The sequence below is a fragment of the Saimiri boliviensis genome, chromosome 19, assembly GCF_048565385.1.
Source record: "Saimiri boliviensis isolate mSaiBol1 chromosome 19, mSaiBol1.pri, whole genome shotgun sequence".
NCBI lineage: Eukaryota > Metazoa > Chordata > Mammalia > Primates > Cebidae > Saimiri > Saimiri boliviensis.
Window position 1 is genome coordinate 37,335,312 of NC_133467.1, and position 17,486 is coordinate 37,352,797.

General features: G+C 44.5%; 1 protein-coding gene across 1 annotated transcript; it reads right to left on the reverse strand.

Annotated features, from left to right (window-relative positions):
- Positions 1-15,815: 15,815 nt before the first annotated feature.
- Positions 15,816-17,486, reverse strand: PRR9 (proline rich 9). The gene is made up of 2 exons (XM_010329665.1): positions 17,451-17,486; positions 15,816-16,966 (listed from the first exon to the last, which is right to left on the reverse strand). Exon 2 carries the CDS (start codon positions 16,944-16,946, stop codon positions 16,596-16,598), a length of 351 nt encoding a protein of 116 aa, XP_010327967.1. The 5' UTR covers positions 16,947-16,966; positions 17,451-17,486; the 3' UTR covers positions 15,816-16,595.

Consider the following 17,486-nt stretch of genomic DNA (forward strand, 5'->3'; position numbering starts at 1 on the left):
GCTTTCAGAAGAATAGCAGAAGTTATTTTATGTGAGTAAAGAAGTTAGAGTTGGAAAAACAGACAGCAATTATACAGAATTATAATTACATTGGGTAAATATCAGCAATGTCATATGGAACTAGGACAGGCCAAAGGAGTAAGAAGTTTGAGGGTAAAAGATACTGAGTTTAACTGGGAGCATGTTGAGTTTCTCTGGTGACAACGAGCTTCTCTGGTGACAACAGGTGGTCTTCCTGTCCAGTTCCTCACTGATGCTTCAATCCCTCCCTGCAGAGTTCCTTAATAGTAGAAATCTAAGCCAGTCTTTTTTATATTAGGGAACTCATTTAATCCTGAAGTAGGTTATTCCTTCTATTTTTATTTTATAGATTTTGAGTCATTCTGTAATAGTGGAACACATTTTGTTTTGAACATTTAAGACGTTTTATGTCAGGGTTGAATTATTCCTGATCTTCATTGCCAATTCTTGTTCCTTTAGCTCCTTCAAATGGGCAACAAATGTTGTAAATTGGCTTGATTGTTAAAATAGATCATTTTCTCACCTTTATGCACATATTTAGATACACACAACGGTATTATGTTGTGTGTCTATTTTACCCGAATAGTATTATGTATTTTGTGTATCTTTCTGCTGCTTGTTTTTCCCCCACTCAGTAGTAAATTAACATGATGGGTAAGAGGATGGATCCTGGGGCCACGCTACCTGGATTTAGACCATAGGTTTGCCACTTGCTGGTTGCATGATACGAATTATTTAAACCTTTCAGCCTCAGTTTCTCTCCTTTGTAAATTGGGATTGTGGTATACCTATAGCCACAGGGTCTTGTAAGGATTAAATGAGTAAATTTAGGTAAGAACTTAGAACTGCCTCGCACATACTGTTGATAGGCATAAAGCGACTATTCCTTTTCATGATTCCTTAGTAATTTATAGGTTGGATCTGCCACAGTTTGTTTAGCCATTCCTAAATCGATGGGCATGTAGGTTGCTCTGATTTTCATTATTGCGAACAAAGCCTCAAGCATATATACACATTTTGTTTTGTTTTGTTTTTTTTGTTTTGTTTTGAGATAGAGTCTTGCTCTTTCACCAGGCACCAGGCTGGAGTGCAGTGGTGCAATCTTGGCTCGTTGCAACCTCTGCCTCCCGGCTTCAGGCAGTTCTCTTGCCTCAGCCTCCCCAGTAGCTGGGACTACAGGCACACCCCACCACGTCCAGCTAATTTTTGCGTTTTAGTAGAGACGAGGTTTCACTATGTTGACCAGGATGGTCTCGATCTCTTAACCTCATGATCCGCCCACCACAGCCTCCCAAAGTGCTGGGATTACAGGTATGAGCCACTGCACCTGGCCTCAAGCATATTTTTATAGATGCTTCCTTATACACATAAATGGTAGTTTCTTAAGCTAGATAAGAAGTAAAATTGCTGAATTCTGTCACATTAAAGGCTTTATTAGAAAGTTACAATTATAATGAGTAGAGAGCTGCCTTCTGTTTCTTTCACCTGTTGGCTCTGGTTCTACTCCCTTGCAGCCTGAGCCACACAGCAAACTCTGAGGTAGAAGACCCCAGTGGTTAGGACTAATTAATTCAGGTTCAGATTAACTTTGGGGGTGGGGAGGGATTGCTTTTTTTTTTTTTTTTGAGACGGAGTCACAGTCTGTCACTCAGGCTAGAGTGCGTGCAGTTGTGCGATCTTGGCTCATTGCAACTTCCACCTCCCAGGTTCAAGCAATTCTCCTGCTTCAGCCTCCTGAGTAGCTGGGATTACAGGCATGCACCACCACACCCAGCTAATTTTTGTATATTTAGTAGAGACGGGGTTTCACCACATTGGTCAGGCTGGTCTGAGGGATCACATTTTTGGGAGGCTTGCTGTGCGCTGGGCCCTCCTCTAAACATTTTATGTATAATAACTCATTTAATCATTATGAGGCCTAGATATCATAACTATCCCTATTTTACTCATGAGGAAATGGAGGTAAAAAGAGCAAAGTAATTACTCAAGGTCACACAGCCATAAGCAATAGATCTTTAGACAGTTGTGAATGTTGTCAGTAAAGCTCGTAGTATTCTGTTCAGCACACAGGAAACAATAAGAGCATGTTAATATCAATCTTATTGTAGGGCTGATTGATTATTATGGCTATAGAATTATTATGACTTTACCCTTTCTACTGTCAGACTGTGATGGAGCTCATCTCTGGGACATTCATTTAGTTTGTTTTAGCACAACAAACAACAACAACACAACAATAAAACTGGTTTCAAGCCCCAGTTGACCAATCTGTTTTATTTACTCCACAGCCACATAATTCATTCTAAAACTTTGGGGATCTGCTGATAAAGTTGCCATAATTAGCACCCCTGGTGTTTGCCCACACATGAGATAAATGCAAACATACTTAAATGTAAAATGTAGATACATGTAAGTACTCATTTGTGGTGGAGTAGAAACTGGTGGATTGCGGGGTGAGTTATGCTGGATGCTCAGGAAAGAGACCAGGGGGGTCTGCGGAGGTAGGGAGAGCCTTGGACCTGAGACTTGAGAAGGAGAGATCAGCTGGCATGAGACGGTGAAGTGGAGAAGCAGACTGGAAAGAAATTTCCTTCAGATCCAGAAAATTGTGCTGGAGCAAGAAAGAAATGACATTCGTTCATTCAGTGAGTATTTACTTTATGATAGAAGCTGGAGATACAAAGACAAACAAGACACAGTCCCTGTCCCCAAGGAGTTCATGCTGTAGTATGGAAGATGACTGCGAATGAAGGATTGCAAGACAGGGGACACACTCTTGGGGTGCACACGGACTGTGGTGGGGGCACCAACAGGGTCTTCCTGGAGAACAATATGCTTCAGCTAGAATCCATCAGGATATGTAGAGGGAAAAAACGAATGCGGGAGGAATGGAGCTGAATGGAGGAGCACGTGCAGTGGTGTGGAGTGGCCCAGTGGGCATGTGCAGGCCATTGCAGGGGTTAGGAAGGACAGAGCGGGGTGAGGAGACAGTCCGCGTCACTCGGGCCTGAAAGCCACGTTAGGAAGTTTTGAGTTTTATCTTAAAAGATATGGGCAGCTACCAAAGGTTATTTAGATTGGAAAGAAGCATGATGATGACTTAATTTTCCCAAGGTAAGTTGTTTCTTCAAACATTGGCATCCTGAGGAAAAGCTGGACTGCCTGGGGTTGTTGCAGGCATGTTGGAGTAAGAGCATGGCGGGGATCAATCAATTGGAACCGGGCAGGTGCTGGCAGGAGTTTTGGCAAATATTAGAAGGTGGATCTCAGTCACAGTGATTGAGCTTGACTGGCTACATTGTCATGTGCAACAAACAAATCAATCATTGAATACCATTGCTCTGACCAGTAGTCACAGAGTTATTTCATTTAATTCCTAAAATAATTTGTGAATTCGGCATTGTTGTTACTCCCATCTTGCAGCTGAGTAAATGAAGGCTCAGAGTTGCTGAGGACGTTGCCACAGACCACAAAGCGTGGAAGTGCTCAAGTGTCCATGTGGGCTCCTGCACAGTCCAGGGCTCTTTTGCCACATGCAGTTGTCTTCAGAAAGCAGGGAGAAGTGACGTGCAGAGTGCATTATGCTGTGAGGGAGCCTCACTCCGTGAAGCTGTGGAAAGTAAGGACTACTTCTGTGGCCCTGTGGGGTTCCATTGGGTGCCTGAGGTGATGATCAGATGTTCTTCCGGGCAGGAGGGACGTGGCTGCTTCTCTTTCCCCCAGGATGGAGGCATGGGTGAGAATGCAGGGTTTGCAGAGGCATGAGAGCCCTTTGGTTTTCATCACAAGGGAAAGGCCGGATGAACACAAATCCATCACTCCTTCTGGAAAAACTCCTCCTAGGACATGCCTGACTCAGCCTGGAGAGCTTAGCAGGGCAGTTTGGCAACCTGGCTCCCGAAGTGCTGCCTTTCTTCTGCACAGTTTCGGTGATAAGAAAAAAAGGATTTCTTCACTGCTCCCTGTAAGAATAAATGGGTGGAGGGGGCTATGGTGAAATGGGGTACAACCCCACCCAACCCTGCAAGGTTTCCTGCCACATCAAGACCTTAAGTCTCAAGAACTCTTCAGCAGCCACAGCCTGAAAGTTCAGGAAGGTGGGATGCTCTCTGGGTTCCTGAGCGCCACACTTTAGTTCTTTGGTTCTTCAGATACTTTCATTTATCCCTTACAGTGTCCGCAGCTTTCCAAGAATTTTACAACTAGCACTTGATTTTATCTCCATGATATCGCTCAGAAGTAGTTACTAATATCTCCATTTTACAAGTAAAAATCTGTGATGTCCACTGCCGTTGGTGTCCATTTGATGGCATGGCCATTGCCACTCAGTACACACAGACAGGCACCGTCCTGCATGCTGGGGAGACAGCAGGGCATACAGCCACAGTCCCGTTGCAGCAGCAATGAATCTTTCAAGTGAGATAATGAGCATGAATGTGTTTGATAGACCATAAAGTTTAAGTGCCTCTAGGAACAAACATTCCAGCAGGAATAAAAGTTCAGCACACTGTAGAAGTTGTTGGGTAACACTGCCCCATGTGGACCAGAAAGCTCTGGACACCTGTCACATGTGACTGCTCCGCCACAGCACTTCAGCTGGGTGGGTGGGCATCTTAGCCTTCAAGGTCCTAGGGATCAGATAGAGCACAACACTGATGCCCATTTTTAAGCAGTCACCACACACATACTCCAGCTCCCTCCACAGGGCCTGACCTGGGACTCAGGAGAGAAAGGTCAGGTCCCTGGTAGCTCCCTCATCCTGGGGTGGGCAGAGGAGCCCCTCCAACCTGTCCTCTTGACCCTGAATCCTTGTTTGTCTGGACTTGTGCTTTAAGATCTGAGAAGCACAAGGACATGAAGAAACTTGGAGGGTCTTCATCAATTAAGTCTTAATTCATTAATTTTTATTTTCAATGAACTGTGATTGGTTCCTTCAAATGCCTAAGTCAAGAATCTTTTATTGTATTATGTTATTTGTTTATTAATATACTGCTCTTAAGCCCACAGCAAAGGATACATATGTTACGAGGCTTATGAGATAGAAAGAAAATCAGAACTAAGGAAAGGAAGACAAGGCAGGTATTTGAATCAAAAGGATGAGGTTTTTGCATATGCTAATTGGCTTCATTTAGTCATTCCACAGTGTATGTATACATATACCAAAATATCGTGTTACATTCTATGAATGTATATATTTTTATTTGTTAATTAAAAAATAAAAAAGAAATAAAGTAATACAGGAAAAAACCCCCAAAACTCGAAGGACAAGTTTTTTCTTTTTTCTTTTTTGACAATGAACAAAGTATCCAACTTGCTATTATAAAAGCTATACATGCTTACTTAGAATATTTGTAAAATATGGAAAACATAAATTTATTTAATTTATTCTCTACTGGTGATAATTTAGATTATTGCCTTTCCCCCTGCTTTTATAAAATCATTTCAATAAGCATCTTTGTATACCTAAGTTTGTAAACATTCCCAATTGTTTTCTTCTGCTAAATTCCTAGCATGACAGTGCATCTGTCATGTTTTATGCACATATAAACCACAGACTCAGACCACTTAGGAGTTGATCCCAACTCTGCAACCTGCTAGCTGAATGGCTTTGAGGGTTTCTCAGGACCATGGTTTCCCTCTGGTGAACGTGTCTAAAAGTACCTCCTTTACTGAATTGCTATGAGGTCCTGGTGCCTTAGTACACAGCAAGTACTTAGATCATCACCTGACCCACATTGAACTCAAAACTCTTAGCTATTATTATTATTATTTTAGTTATTGTTGGCAACCTGTTGTACTGAAAGAGTGTCCCAATTTAAACTCCCACAGCATTGTATGTGTTGGATCCCACACATACTTGTCAACACTGGGTATTATCATTCCTTTTATTATTTCATTATTTGCCAACCTGATAAGCAAAATTGTTGCTTTAATTCCACTTCTTGGATTACTAGTGATGAACTTTTTTTTTTTTGGTGTCTTTACTGATTTATCTACTCATTTGTGAATTTTCTGTTCATGATTTTTCCCTGTTTCTAGCAGATTGTTCATCTTTTTTATGGATTTCTTCTTCAGTTATATTAAGAATATTAGTCTTGCTGGTCATGCATGTTGAAATGTGTTTTTTTCCCAAGTTTTTCTTGTTCTATGTAATTCTGTTTGTATTTGTAGACACAGAAATTGTATTAATATTTTTTCTTATTGTTCTTGCCTTTGCTTGTATACTTAGAAACCTGAAGTGAGATCAAGTTATCCATGTATTTCCAATTTCTAATTTTTACAGGTTTTGTTTTTTACATTTAACTTTTGAATTCAAATGAAATCAGTTTAGAGTGTTAATAGTTTATTCCCCTCTTCTTATTTAATTATTTATTATTATGTATGAAATAATATAGTCTTGATTTGTTTCTTGGCTGTCTGCTTATTCCATTAATCTATTTTTTCCTGTGTTCATATTGTTAATTTTAAAAATCTTTATAAAGTATTTTAATATCTGGTGATACAAGTCCACTTTTACTAGTTTTTAAGAACTATTTTCTTGGCTTGATATTTTACCTCTTATTTCTATAAATTCAAGAATAATTTTGTCATTTCTAAGAATACTGATTTTGATTAGAATTGGATTCATTTTGTAAATTAATTTAGGGCAAATTGATATTTTTACCACCTTTACACTTTCCTGTCTAGAAACATAGTTCTTTTCATTTAATCAAGACATTTACAAGAGCTGTAGATTTTTTAAAAAGTTGAAAAGATGGTATAGTGTTCTTGTGTACCTCATATTTTTCCCTATTGTTAATATCTTACACAATTTTTACCTATTTTTTTTTTTTTTTTTTTTTTTTGAGACGGAGTTTCGCTCTTGTTACCCAGGCTGGAGTGCAATGGCGCGATCTCGGCTCACCGCAACCTCCACCTCCTGCGTTCAGGCAATTCTCCTGCCTCAGCCTCCTGAGTAGCTGGGATTATAGGCACGCGCCACCATGCCCAGCTAATTTTTTTGTATTTTTAGTAGAGACGGGGTTTCACCATGTTGACCAGGATGGTCTCGTTCTCTTGACCTCGTGATCCACCCGCCTCGGCCTCCCAAAGTGCTGGGATTACAGGCTTGAGCCACCGTGCCCGGCCTATTTTTCCCTATTAATATCTTAACAGTTTCCCTATTGTGATTATCTTACACTGATGTAGCACATTTGTCACAATCAGTGAATCTATCAATATGCAGTTGATCCTTGAACAACATGGGTTTGGACTGCATGAGTCCACTTTTATGTGGATATTTTTCAGTAAATCTATTGGAATGATTTTGGAGATTTTCGACAATTTGAAAAACCTCTCAGACATACTGTGTAATCTAGAAATAGCTAAACAATTAAGACAATGTTAGGTATGACATGAATGCATAAAATGTTGTAGATACTAGTCTATGTTTGTGTTAATCACATACTTATGTGTAAGGCTTCTGGAACAACAGGCTACTAGTGATTACGTTTTTCAGCATTCAAAATTGTATGTGAATTTTCAACTGTGAGGAGGGGGAAAGGGGGCTGGTGCCCCTACCCGCCTTGTTATTGAAGGGCCAACTGTTATTAAGTAATGCCCTTAATTTATTCATATTTCACTAGTTTTCTCCTGAGGTCCTTTATCGATCCCAGAGTCTCATTGAGAATATCATGTTTGTTGTCATGTTTCCTTAGGCTTTTTTAGACTGTGGCAGTTTGTCAGATTTTCCTTGTTTTCAATAATCTTGACTGTTTTGAAGAGTGCTGGTCAAGTATTTTAGATGTCTCTCAATTTGAGTTTGTTTTATGTTTTTCTTATGATTGGATGAGACATTGATTTTAGGTCATGGTAGTGTGAACCTTGAATATCTGAGACGGTCTCAGTTAATTTAGAAAATTTGTTTGCCAGGGACATGCACCCAAGACGCAGCCTTAGGAAGTCCGATGATGTGCCCAAGGTGGAGAGGCACAGCTTGGTTTTATACATTTTGGGGAGGCATGAGACATCAATCAACATATGTAAGAAGTACACTAGTTAGGTCCAGAAAGGCAAGGACTCTTCGAAGCAGGGAGGGGGCTTCCAGGTCACGAGTAGAGACAAATGGTTGCATTCTTTTGAGTTTCTGATACACCTTTCCAAAGGAGGCAATCAGATGAGCATCTATCTCAGTGAGCAGAGGGATGACTTTGGATAGAATAGGAGGCAGGTTTGCCCTGAGCAGTTGTCAGGTTGACTTTTCCCGTTAGCTTAGTAATTTTGGGGTCCCACGATTTTCCTTTCACAGTAGCTAGGGAAAATCTTTTTTTCCCCCTCTCTAAAAAATACCTATCAGTGGGACCTTACAGAGGAGATATTGAGTGCCACGGGACACTAAGTCTCCATCAAGAGTGCGGTAACATGTGGAAACAGTTTTTCACAGCCAACTTTCATTAAGATTCATAAAATCTCAGGTCAACACACGAAGTTTCAGTCCAAGGAAGGCCATTTTCTGAGCAGCTAGGTTAATGTCTTTGACTATTTAGTTTTACAGCTGTCTAACTTGTCCCATGAATAGAACTTAAGAGTAAAGGAGTAGTATATAGGTAGTGACTTCTTTAGACTACCTTTCCCAGTGTTTAAGAGTAAAGGCTCAGAGTCAAACTGCTGGGTTCAAATCCTGGCTCTATCTCTTCTCTAGTTCTCTGATGCTGACATCTCTTCAGGGTAAAGTCTCAATCTCACGATGGAGGAGATGATAACACCTGCTTAAGAGAGCTGTTGCATGGATTAGATGAAATGGCACATCCTAAATAATCAACTCTCTTAGTTAAGGTAGTCATTATTTTTTCAGTTGAGCTTTCTGATGGCTTCTAATGTAACTTCTAATGAGGATTAGGAGTTCCACTCTCATATACCTGCCTGAAGCTCTTGAAGATGCTGTTGAATGTATTTGCATATGATTTACTAAGTACATTACATATACTTTGGAAGTCAAATGAATAGGTAGCGTGGTTGGTAATCTAGTATGAAAATTGAGAAGTCAAACCTGTTTCATCTAGATGGACACTACCTGCCTCTCAATGGAGCCAGGCCTTTGCGCCACCCACAGGTAGGGTTGGGTTTTCTGCAGGAAGCAGCTTAGGGTCAGCTCTACACCCTACAGAGGTCCTTGGCTGAAACCTCAATCTTCTGCTTCACAGCAGAAGTAGATTATTTTGGTTCCGAAAGCAAAACATTTGTTTGGTTTCAGAAAATTCTGTACAAGGCTCCCCCGATCATGAGCTGATGGTTTCTCTCAGGACTCCTTTGTTTTGAATTAGCTGCAAATGGGTTCGCATTACCATCTCTATTGCTATTCCGGGACCATGTACAGGTTTGTGCATTGGAATTAGTGAGTCAAGTGAATTTTGAAGGAAATTACCCAAGGTAGCCATTTTCATGAATTATCAATTAATGTTGACCCATCCTCTCTGACTAATTAGGTTCTAGGGCCTATTCTCTTGAGACATTGAATCATGATATAGAGCTACATCATCTGTCTTTCAATTTTGCGTGGCAAGAAAGCACAAATCCATTTAATCTAACCATGTTATTATGTTATTAGCATAATTATCAAGGAAATGCTAAGGCATTTACTAACTCTTAAAATGTCCTGTCACTTAAAATGCTGCAGTTGTATTGAGATTTGAATGTGGCCACACATTAAGGATTGAGCTTATTTAGTCCCTGAGCCCATGGCTGATTTTGACCTGTAGAGACTGAATTACATTTTTATTTTTGGGTCCATGCCTAAGCTTGGAGCTACTATATTTATTTTTTAGTCTTCAGAACTTTTTGAACTGGATCAAAGCTTTGTGGGCACATACTTCAGTACTTTCATTTTATAAGTAAGGAAACAGAGTACAAAGGCCCTATGTCATGAATTAGAGGCCAACTTGATGGCGGGGGTTCCAAGTCCAGTTTCTTTTAAGTGTTAATAGGAGCTCAGCTGTCTTCAGTGAAGTTATTTCTTCACTCCCCTTGGCAGAGTTGCTCAGTCCCTCTCCTGGCTCCTTTCAAGCTAGACGTTTCTCTAACATTGTATTTCTTTCGGCATGTTGCCTTTTTTTTTTTTTTTCCCTGTTTCTGCCTCTGCCTCTCCTAGTTGACTTTGAGGCCCTGGAGGGCAGTGGCTTTATCTTACGATTTTCTGCATATCAGGTAGCTGGCTCCATAGCAGGCATAGAAGACTCCCATTAAATGCTTATCGAATGAATGAATAAATGAGTGGACACAGAATGCCAGTTTGATGAGTGATCCTCACATTTGTGTTTAGCTGCCAAGCATTTGTCATACCAGGGATTCGCCACTAGTCGGTAGTGTGGAGCTGGGGACTGGGCCTTCCTTTCTTGGTACCTTGCACTTGGGTGCTCTGGATGGGTTCCCTTCTTGTGTCACATATGTATGATATATTCCAGGGTCACTGCCGAGTCCTGCTTAGAGCCACCGGGTGTCATAGATGGAAGAGGCCGTAAAGAGCACCTTGTGCAATCTCATTCTTTCACAGATAAGGGGGTTGAATAGACCTCATCTCCCCAGCTCTTCTACCTACCACAGAGCCGCGATCCAGAGGGCAGTCAGATGGGACCGACGGTTTGATTTCATGTGAGCTGAAGCAGAGTGACTCTCTAATGCTGGAGATTCTAGTAGAAGTAATGACAATTACCAACTGGTCCTTGCTGTCTCACGTCCTTCCCCTCCTCACAGCCTGTTACAGACACCTTGCACAACTCTCCTTGTCCTCCAAATGCACATGGGGCGACTCCTTCCATGACTCAGCTCCACTAAGCCATGCCATTACTCAGGCTGTGTGGCCTCAAGAATGTCACCTGGGGTCTGCAGGGCTAGAGCAGGTCAGGGAGCTGAAGTGTGGTTCCCTGGTGAGGCTTTGCCTGGGCCGTGTGAACAGGGACAGGCCACATTCTGAGGAGCCTGGCTACACCCCAGTTCTTGACCCCTGCTTTGCCTATGAATCTAAAGTTCTTGCATTTGAAATTGGGTCAAGGGAAATGTGGGTGTGATGTTGGTGGTAGATATGATGATATAAAGACTGGAGTGTCAGAGTCAATGTTTCAACTCCAGGCTGGGTTAGACCTCAGGTGAGTCCTCAACGTATGACTGGAGAAACACACTTGTCATGTTTTGGTCAGGGCTCTTTAAAGGTAAATAAGTTACAGTTTATGTAAACCAAATTATACATTCATTTAGTGTAAAGGTCATTCCCACATACGTTATCCCCTGGACAGGCGACCTTAGGAGACGCTTCTCACTCCCTACCCCAGTTTTTGATATATCCAAATACCTCCTGGTCCTCACCTCTCCACATCCACATCCACCTAGTGGTCTAAGCCATAATCTTGGGAGGATTTCTTTCTCCTCCTTTACCCTGCACATTTTTCATTTTGTATTTTATATTATATCTTTAAAAAACCCAAGTCTGAAGAGGGTGCGGACAGAGGTGGAGACCCTCACACTTTATGGGTACCTTAGCATTGGGGATCTTCTGAGGCCAGGGGCCTTTTCTTTCTCCTCAAACTGAAGAGAACCTTAAGGCCAGGACAGAGTCTCTCCACTGTACTCCCTCTGCAGGCTCCAGAGGGTGGGGCTGTCTTCTTCCTCATCCAGGGTCTCCCTGAGGTTTGTCTGTGTCCTGTCTTCACACTGAGGGTTCCCTGACAGCAAGGGTTTCCTTCAATACAAGGTGAAATCTAGGAACACTCTGGCCTCAAATTGAGGACCCTGTGATGGACAAAATAGTAGCATGCATTACCAAAGGGCAGAATTATCATTTTCCTTCTGTCTCCACAGCCAGCATGGCAGGCATTTGGCAAAGGGTAAGGGCAGGCACGGATCCAGCACCTGGAATCATCACACTGGCTCTGTGTACGTATGTGTGTGTGTGTGCATGCGTGGCATATGGTGTGAGAGGGTACCTTGTGTGAATCTCATGCAGTGAGCCTCGGGGGTGGGGGGGTTGTGGGGAGGAGGTGCTCCCTCTTCTAGGAGCACATGGTGGGGGCAGAGAAGCAGGGGTGGGTTGAGTAAACCCATGCAAAGTCTGATCAGGGCCTAAAGTGTGTTTGCCCTCTGGGCCTGACGCAGCCTCTGGTGTCAAACGTTCAGGTGAGGTTGCTTTGTGAACAGGGTGCAGTAGTCCAGGTCCACTTGTGGAAACTATAAATGGAAGCCTGGGCTTCAGTGTTAGCTTCCCTCCTGGTCTGGGGAAGTGCAGCTCAGCCCTGCCTCCTCCCACTCACCTTCCTGCACCTGGACACCTGCAGCCAGGCATCCTTCATGAAGGTCTCTTCTGTCCCAGAGTAGGTCTGATCTGGGATTTTCTTTGAGCAGCAAACCAAGCCAGCTGCATCTGGAAACCCCACAGGCCCTGCTTGCTACCTCCCTTTGCTCCTCAGTTCACTCTGTTCTATTCTGGCCTCTGTTTCCCCACTCCGGCTGCTCTCATCAAGGTCACCAGCCACTCTGCATTTCTTGGTCAGTTAGTAATGGTTGACTCCGTTGATCCTCCTTCCTTTCTTGGACACCTGTCTTCTCTCGTCTTGCCATTCTCTACCCTCCTAGTTTCTCCTTCACTGACAGCTCCTTGTCAGCTGGCTGTTCAGGCTCCTTCACCACTGTCCAACCTTGGGATCTTGTGGTGTCCCTGGCTCCGTGGGCCCCTCTCTCCTTCTCCTTGGGTGATCTCAGCCACTCACATATCTTCAAATACCTTCCACATGATGACAACTCTCAAACATGTACATGTTTGGCCCAGATATCTCTGAGCTTCAGACATATATCCAAATATCTCCTAGTCCTCACCTGTCTGCATCCACCTAGTGGCCCAAGCCATAAACTTGGGACTATTTCTGTCATCTTTCTCCTCTTCACCCCACACATCGAGTCCCCCTGCTACTCCTGTTAGTTATTCCTCCGGAACACTTAGCATCACCCTCTCGTCTTCGTCTCCACTGCTGCCATCTAAATACCACCTTTGGCCAAAACTCCAATAGCAGGTCCTTCCTCTCCCTCTTTCATGCTTCCTCCATCATCCAGCCTTTATCCGTTTTGCAGATGGAATCATCTTTTGAACCTTTGAATAATAATAATAAAGAAAAAAGCTTCTGCTCAAACCCCTTCAGGGTCTCCCGAAGCATTCTGAATAAAATCTGAACATTATATACATGTTGTCTGAGGTCCAGTGGGATATGTGCTCAGGCAGATGTGTGTTTCTGCCCGTGAAGAAACCTAAATACATGCAGGTGCATATTTACCTTGGCCGTATGCACCCACCCCAAGATAGCCCTATTGTTTAGGGTCTGGGACCCATCCATGTCTGGCATCATGCTTGGTATTCGGTGCTCAGGAGGAGCTCAGTGAATGAATACATGAGCTTTTCGTGTCCTCCAAGTATAAACTCCACAAAAACAAAACTTTTAGTCATTCACTGCTGTACCTCCAGCACCTGAAGGAGGGCCTGGCATACAGTAGCTACTCAATACAGATTTGTTGAATGAAAGGATAAATAAATGAATAAGAACACCATGAGTAATCTATAGACAGGTGTCATTCTGGCTGCTTAGAAATCAAAGGTAACGTGTTCAGTGACACTTTTGCCAGCCAACTTCCTGATGTGAGAGTTGTTCAGGCCACTGCTCTGCTTGCCCGCCTGAGGGCGCCATCGCAGCTTTTCCAGAGCCTGGCTTGGAATGGTGGCTTCTCCGTAAATATCTGGAACAGCTCCTCCTGTGAATTCCCGTCAGTTTGTGTTTTATCCTCCCGGCATGCGGAGCCCAGAGACCCCGCTGCTGTCGCGTGTTGAGTTAACTGTTAACTAGAACCTCTAACATCTGGGACTCTCCTTGGTAAGGCTCCTCCCCACTTTCTGAAAGGCTCAGCACAGAAGCGGCAGCTGGGGAAGTCTGAACGGTGTGTCCTAGCTGTCCCTGTGGCCTCTGTGGCTGTGGCCCCGGTCTGCGTGTTTAGAGCCCAGGCCGCAGCAGCAGTGGTCCAGGCATGGGCTGGGGCAGACCTCTGTGAGCACGAGGAGGTGTGGAGGTTCCTGACAGCGCGTGATGATGGCCTGCTGGCTGCTTGGCGTCTGCTTACCTGTCTGCAATCTGCAGTCTTGTCCACTTCCCATCTGCAGAGGCCTCCCCTGTAATCAGCAGTTTTCTTCTTTCTCTGATAAGTCTGGACTCTCCCTGTTCATTAGCCCCGTGCTTCCTCTTAATGCCTGGGTGTCTCATCTTGGACTCCAATCTGTGCACGCCTTTGCTGCTGGAGAACAAAGATGTTTCTTGGGCTTGAGCCAAGCTGCAGAAGTGTCTGTGAGCAGAAGCTTCACTGATAGGAAGGCCTCTCTCTGGCGCATCTCGGGAGGATGGAGCTCTGGGAGCTGCTGGCCCTGGAGAACAGCTGGTTTATTCCAAGGTTGGAAAATGGAGGAGAAAACTGAATTCAAGTAGGCATGGAGGCAAGAGAACAGTGATTCAGGCATCTGGAGATGTTCAGGGACTTGAGACATCCAGGAGATTTTTCAGAAAGGTGCCCTCGGTGCACGTGGTCTGCAGAAAGACAACTCGTAACTGTGCACAGGGGTACTGACTGCCTGGTTCACCACTGTCTCTCCAGCACCTGGCACAGTACTGACACTTGGTAGCTGATCAGGGAGTACGTTTTAGGTGGATAAATGAATGAATGAGAAGACAGTTTCCGGAAGTCACTTCTGCATGGCACAGCACTTTCATTACAAAAGTAAGAGCTCCATTCTGGAACTAGAGTGACTTGGGTTAGCGTCCTGACTCCACCTCACTGGCTTTATGACAAATTGTAAGCAAATGGGCAGCATGGGAACTCCCCAAGGCTGCTGTCAGAATCCCTATAGAGAACATGCATGGAGTTCAGGACCTGGTCCATGTCACCCACAGACTCAGTGACTCGGTTCAGCCAAGCAACTGAGACATAGAGCTCCATACGCCCTACAGGGAGGGGCTGTCCTGGCTCTCCACCTCCTCCTCAAGAGGACTGAGGAGGGAGGGGGACCAGCAGAATGGGTAAGATGCCCCATTTCTCCCAGGAAGTTGGTCCTTGGTGTAGCTTCCTTTGGGCTCAGGTCGGATCTCGGGGCTCTGCTGAGGTAGCGGCCTGTGGCTATTTTGTGTCAGTCCAGTGCCCTCTCGACCCATTCACAGACCCCAGTGGCCACTGCCTGTGTTTCTTCCATGGGTCGGGGGCAGCAGGGTACAGGCCGGCTACCCGGGACCCAGGCCCTCCTGAAACCTGGCCAGATGGCAGGGCAGACAGTTTTGGTCCTTGAGTCTGCGTTCATCTCAGAGGCATGCTTCGCTCTTTCCTGTGACACAGATGCTATGTTTGTAGGTGTCGTGAATTGATTTGGGATCCCTCTTCCACAGATCTCTCCTCCTTTCCATTTCAGCCCTTTCCTTTGGAAAGCAAGGATCAGGGAGGAAAGATGTAGTAGTAGAAAGAGCCTGGACCTGAGGTTTGGAGTGTGGGCAGGCCCTAGCCCGTTGCTGGATCTTCTCGTGTGAAGTGCCCGAGTGGGTAAACCTAGGATGTGTTGTGTGTGTGGGGCGGTGGTCTCGGTGACCTTCAGGAGGCCTCTTCCAGCATTGCGGCTCAATGCACCTGTGAGGTCTGTATTTTATTCTGTTTCAGACGACTCCCCTCCCCCACCAAAGGAGGAGACAGTTGTCACAAGGACAGTAGGGGGTTTTGTGGTGGAGAAAAGAGAGCACACGTCAAGTCAGATATCAGGCTTAGGATCAGCTTTATTACGCATTTTACCTTCACCAAAGAGAAGAAGGCAAGGAAGCTGGAGAACAGACCAGCCTGCATCACACAGACACAAATCACATCTCTAAAGAGTGTACATGGTGAGAACTAAGGGCCCGCATTAGACCAGCTGTGAAGCATGGAGATTGACCGGGGCACCAGACATCCATCTCTTTTTTCTGGTTGTTTGGATTCAATCATTTACATACTTTTAGTTCATTTTTAAAAAGCACAATCAGCATTTCAGTGTTCAACAATCTGCTATTCTTTTTAATGTGCAGAGACAAAATCACCCAATTTTTGATTTTTGAAACACAGCAAGCCTCTTTGTCTCAAAGCCTGTGGCGGTGGTGGTGGTGGTAAGTGGAAAGTCCATCAGAATTCAGGCTCATAGGAGAGCTTGATACTCTGAAAGATAAATGAAGGCATCCTTGGCTGTTACACACCCAGGGCTGGGTGAAGTTTTACCCCAAGGAGGCTGTGGTAGGCTTCTGTGGTCTTCCCTGATAACCACACCATTCCTGCATTTGAGACTTCCTATCAGACTGCTCAGAACAATGCTGATTCACAGAGGATGATGAAATACAGAAAGAACCATCTTCAGAGATGCAGACCAAGTCCTGGAATGCTAAGGAAGCCAGGAGGCAAGAAGGTACATTGCACACAGAGTACCCAGAGAAGAAGGTCACCGGAGCATGGGCTGGGGTCAGGGTTTCATCAGCTGCCCGTCTTCTTGACCCCAGATGACATAGGAGCAGCTACTTTCCCTTACCAGGGGGTGAGCACTCCTCCTGGGCTTTCTGCGGGCAAGCCTCCACACATGTTGTCTGGAATAGCTCCTGGTGTGGCTCTGCACACTGAGGTGGATGTTGATCTTGGCATGGGGATAGGCATGGATCTTGGCCTTGCTGTGGGCATTTTCCCTGACTTGATTCCTGGCACTGAGGAAGACATACGTCCTGGGCTTGCACCGGACACTTGTCCTGGCAGGGGTCCTGGCATGTGGGGAGGCACACGTCCTCAGCCTTTGCCTGGCACTGCTCCTGGGTCTTTTGGAGGCACGGAGGGGGCACACATGGCTGCTTGCACTGCTGCTCACTGAAGGACATCCTAGGGCGATGTGCAGAGCCTGGAAAAAAGCACAAGGTTTGACACGATCTGCATTAAAAATATCAGCGTGGGAACTGGGGAATGACGGGTCGAGACAGAGGAATGAGGAGTGGATGGAAAACGAATGGAGTGGAATGAGGGGTGGAAGTAAGAACTAATGTCTTTGCTGCTTTTTCTCTCTTTCTCTTTTCTATCCTGGCTGCAGCTCCCTGCGACACCTGTCTCCATTCTCATGGCCTCTGTCTAGACATCCATAGCTCCAAACCCCAGGCCTACCACGGGTGTTTTTCCTTCTCTTCTAGTCTATGAATCCTTTTGAAAATCAGGTGTAAGAGACTAGATAGACAAATTATATTCTGGATAGAATATACAGGATAGTTTGTGAGGCAAAGAAATGGCAAACCACTTAAAAAATCAGTAGGAAGTACAGTTCAGAGGAGGAACGGAACAGTGGCCTCTTAAAGACAGAGGAGCAGGGAGAGAGGCACAGATGCCCCGCTTACCTGATCTTCAACAGGACTCAACAAAGGCGGTGAACT

Coding starts and splice junctions, on each gene's coding strand:
- PRR9 (XM_010329665.1), bottom strand. CDS start 16,946: ATGTCCTTCAGTGAGCAGCAGTGCAAGCAGCCATGTGTGCCCCCTCCG.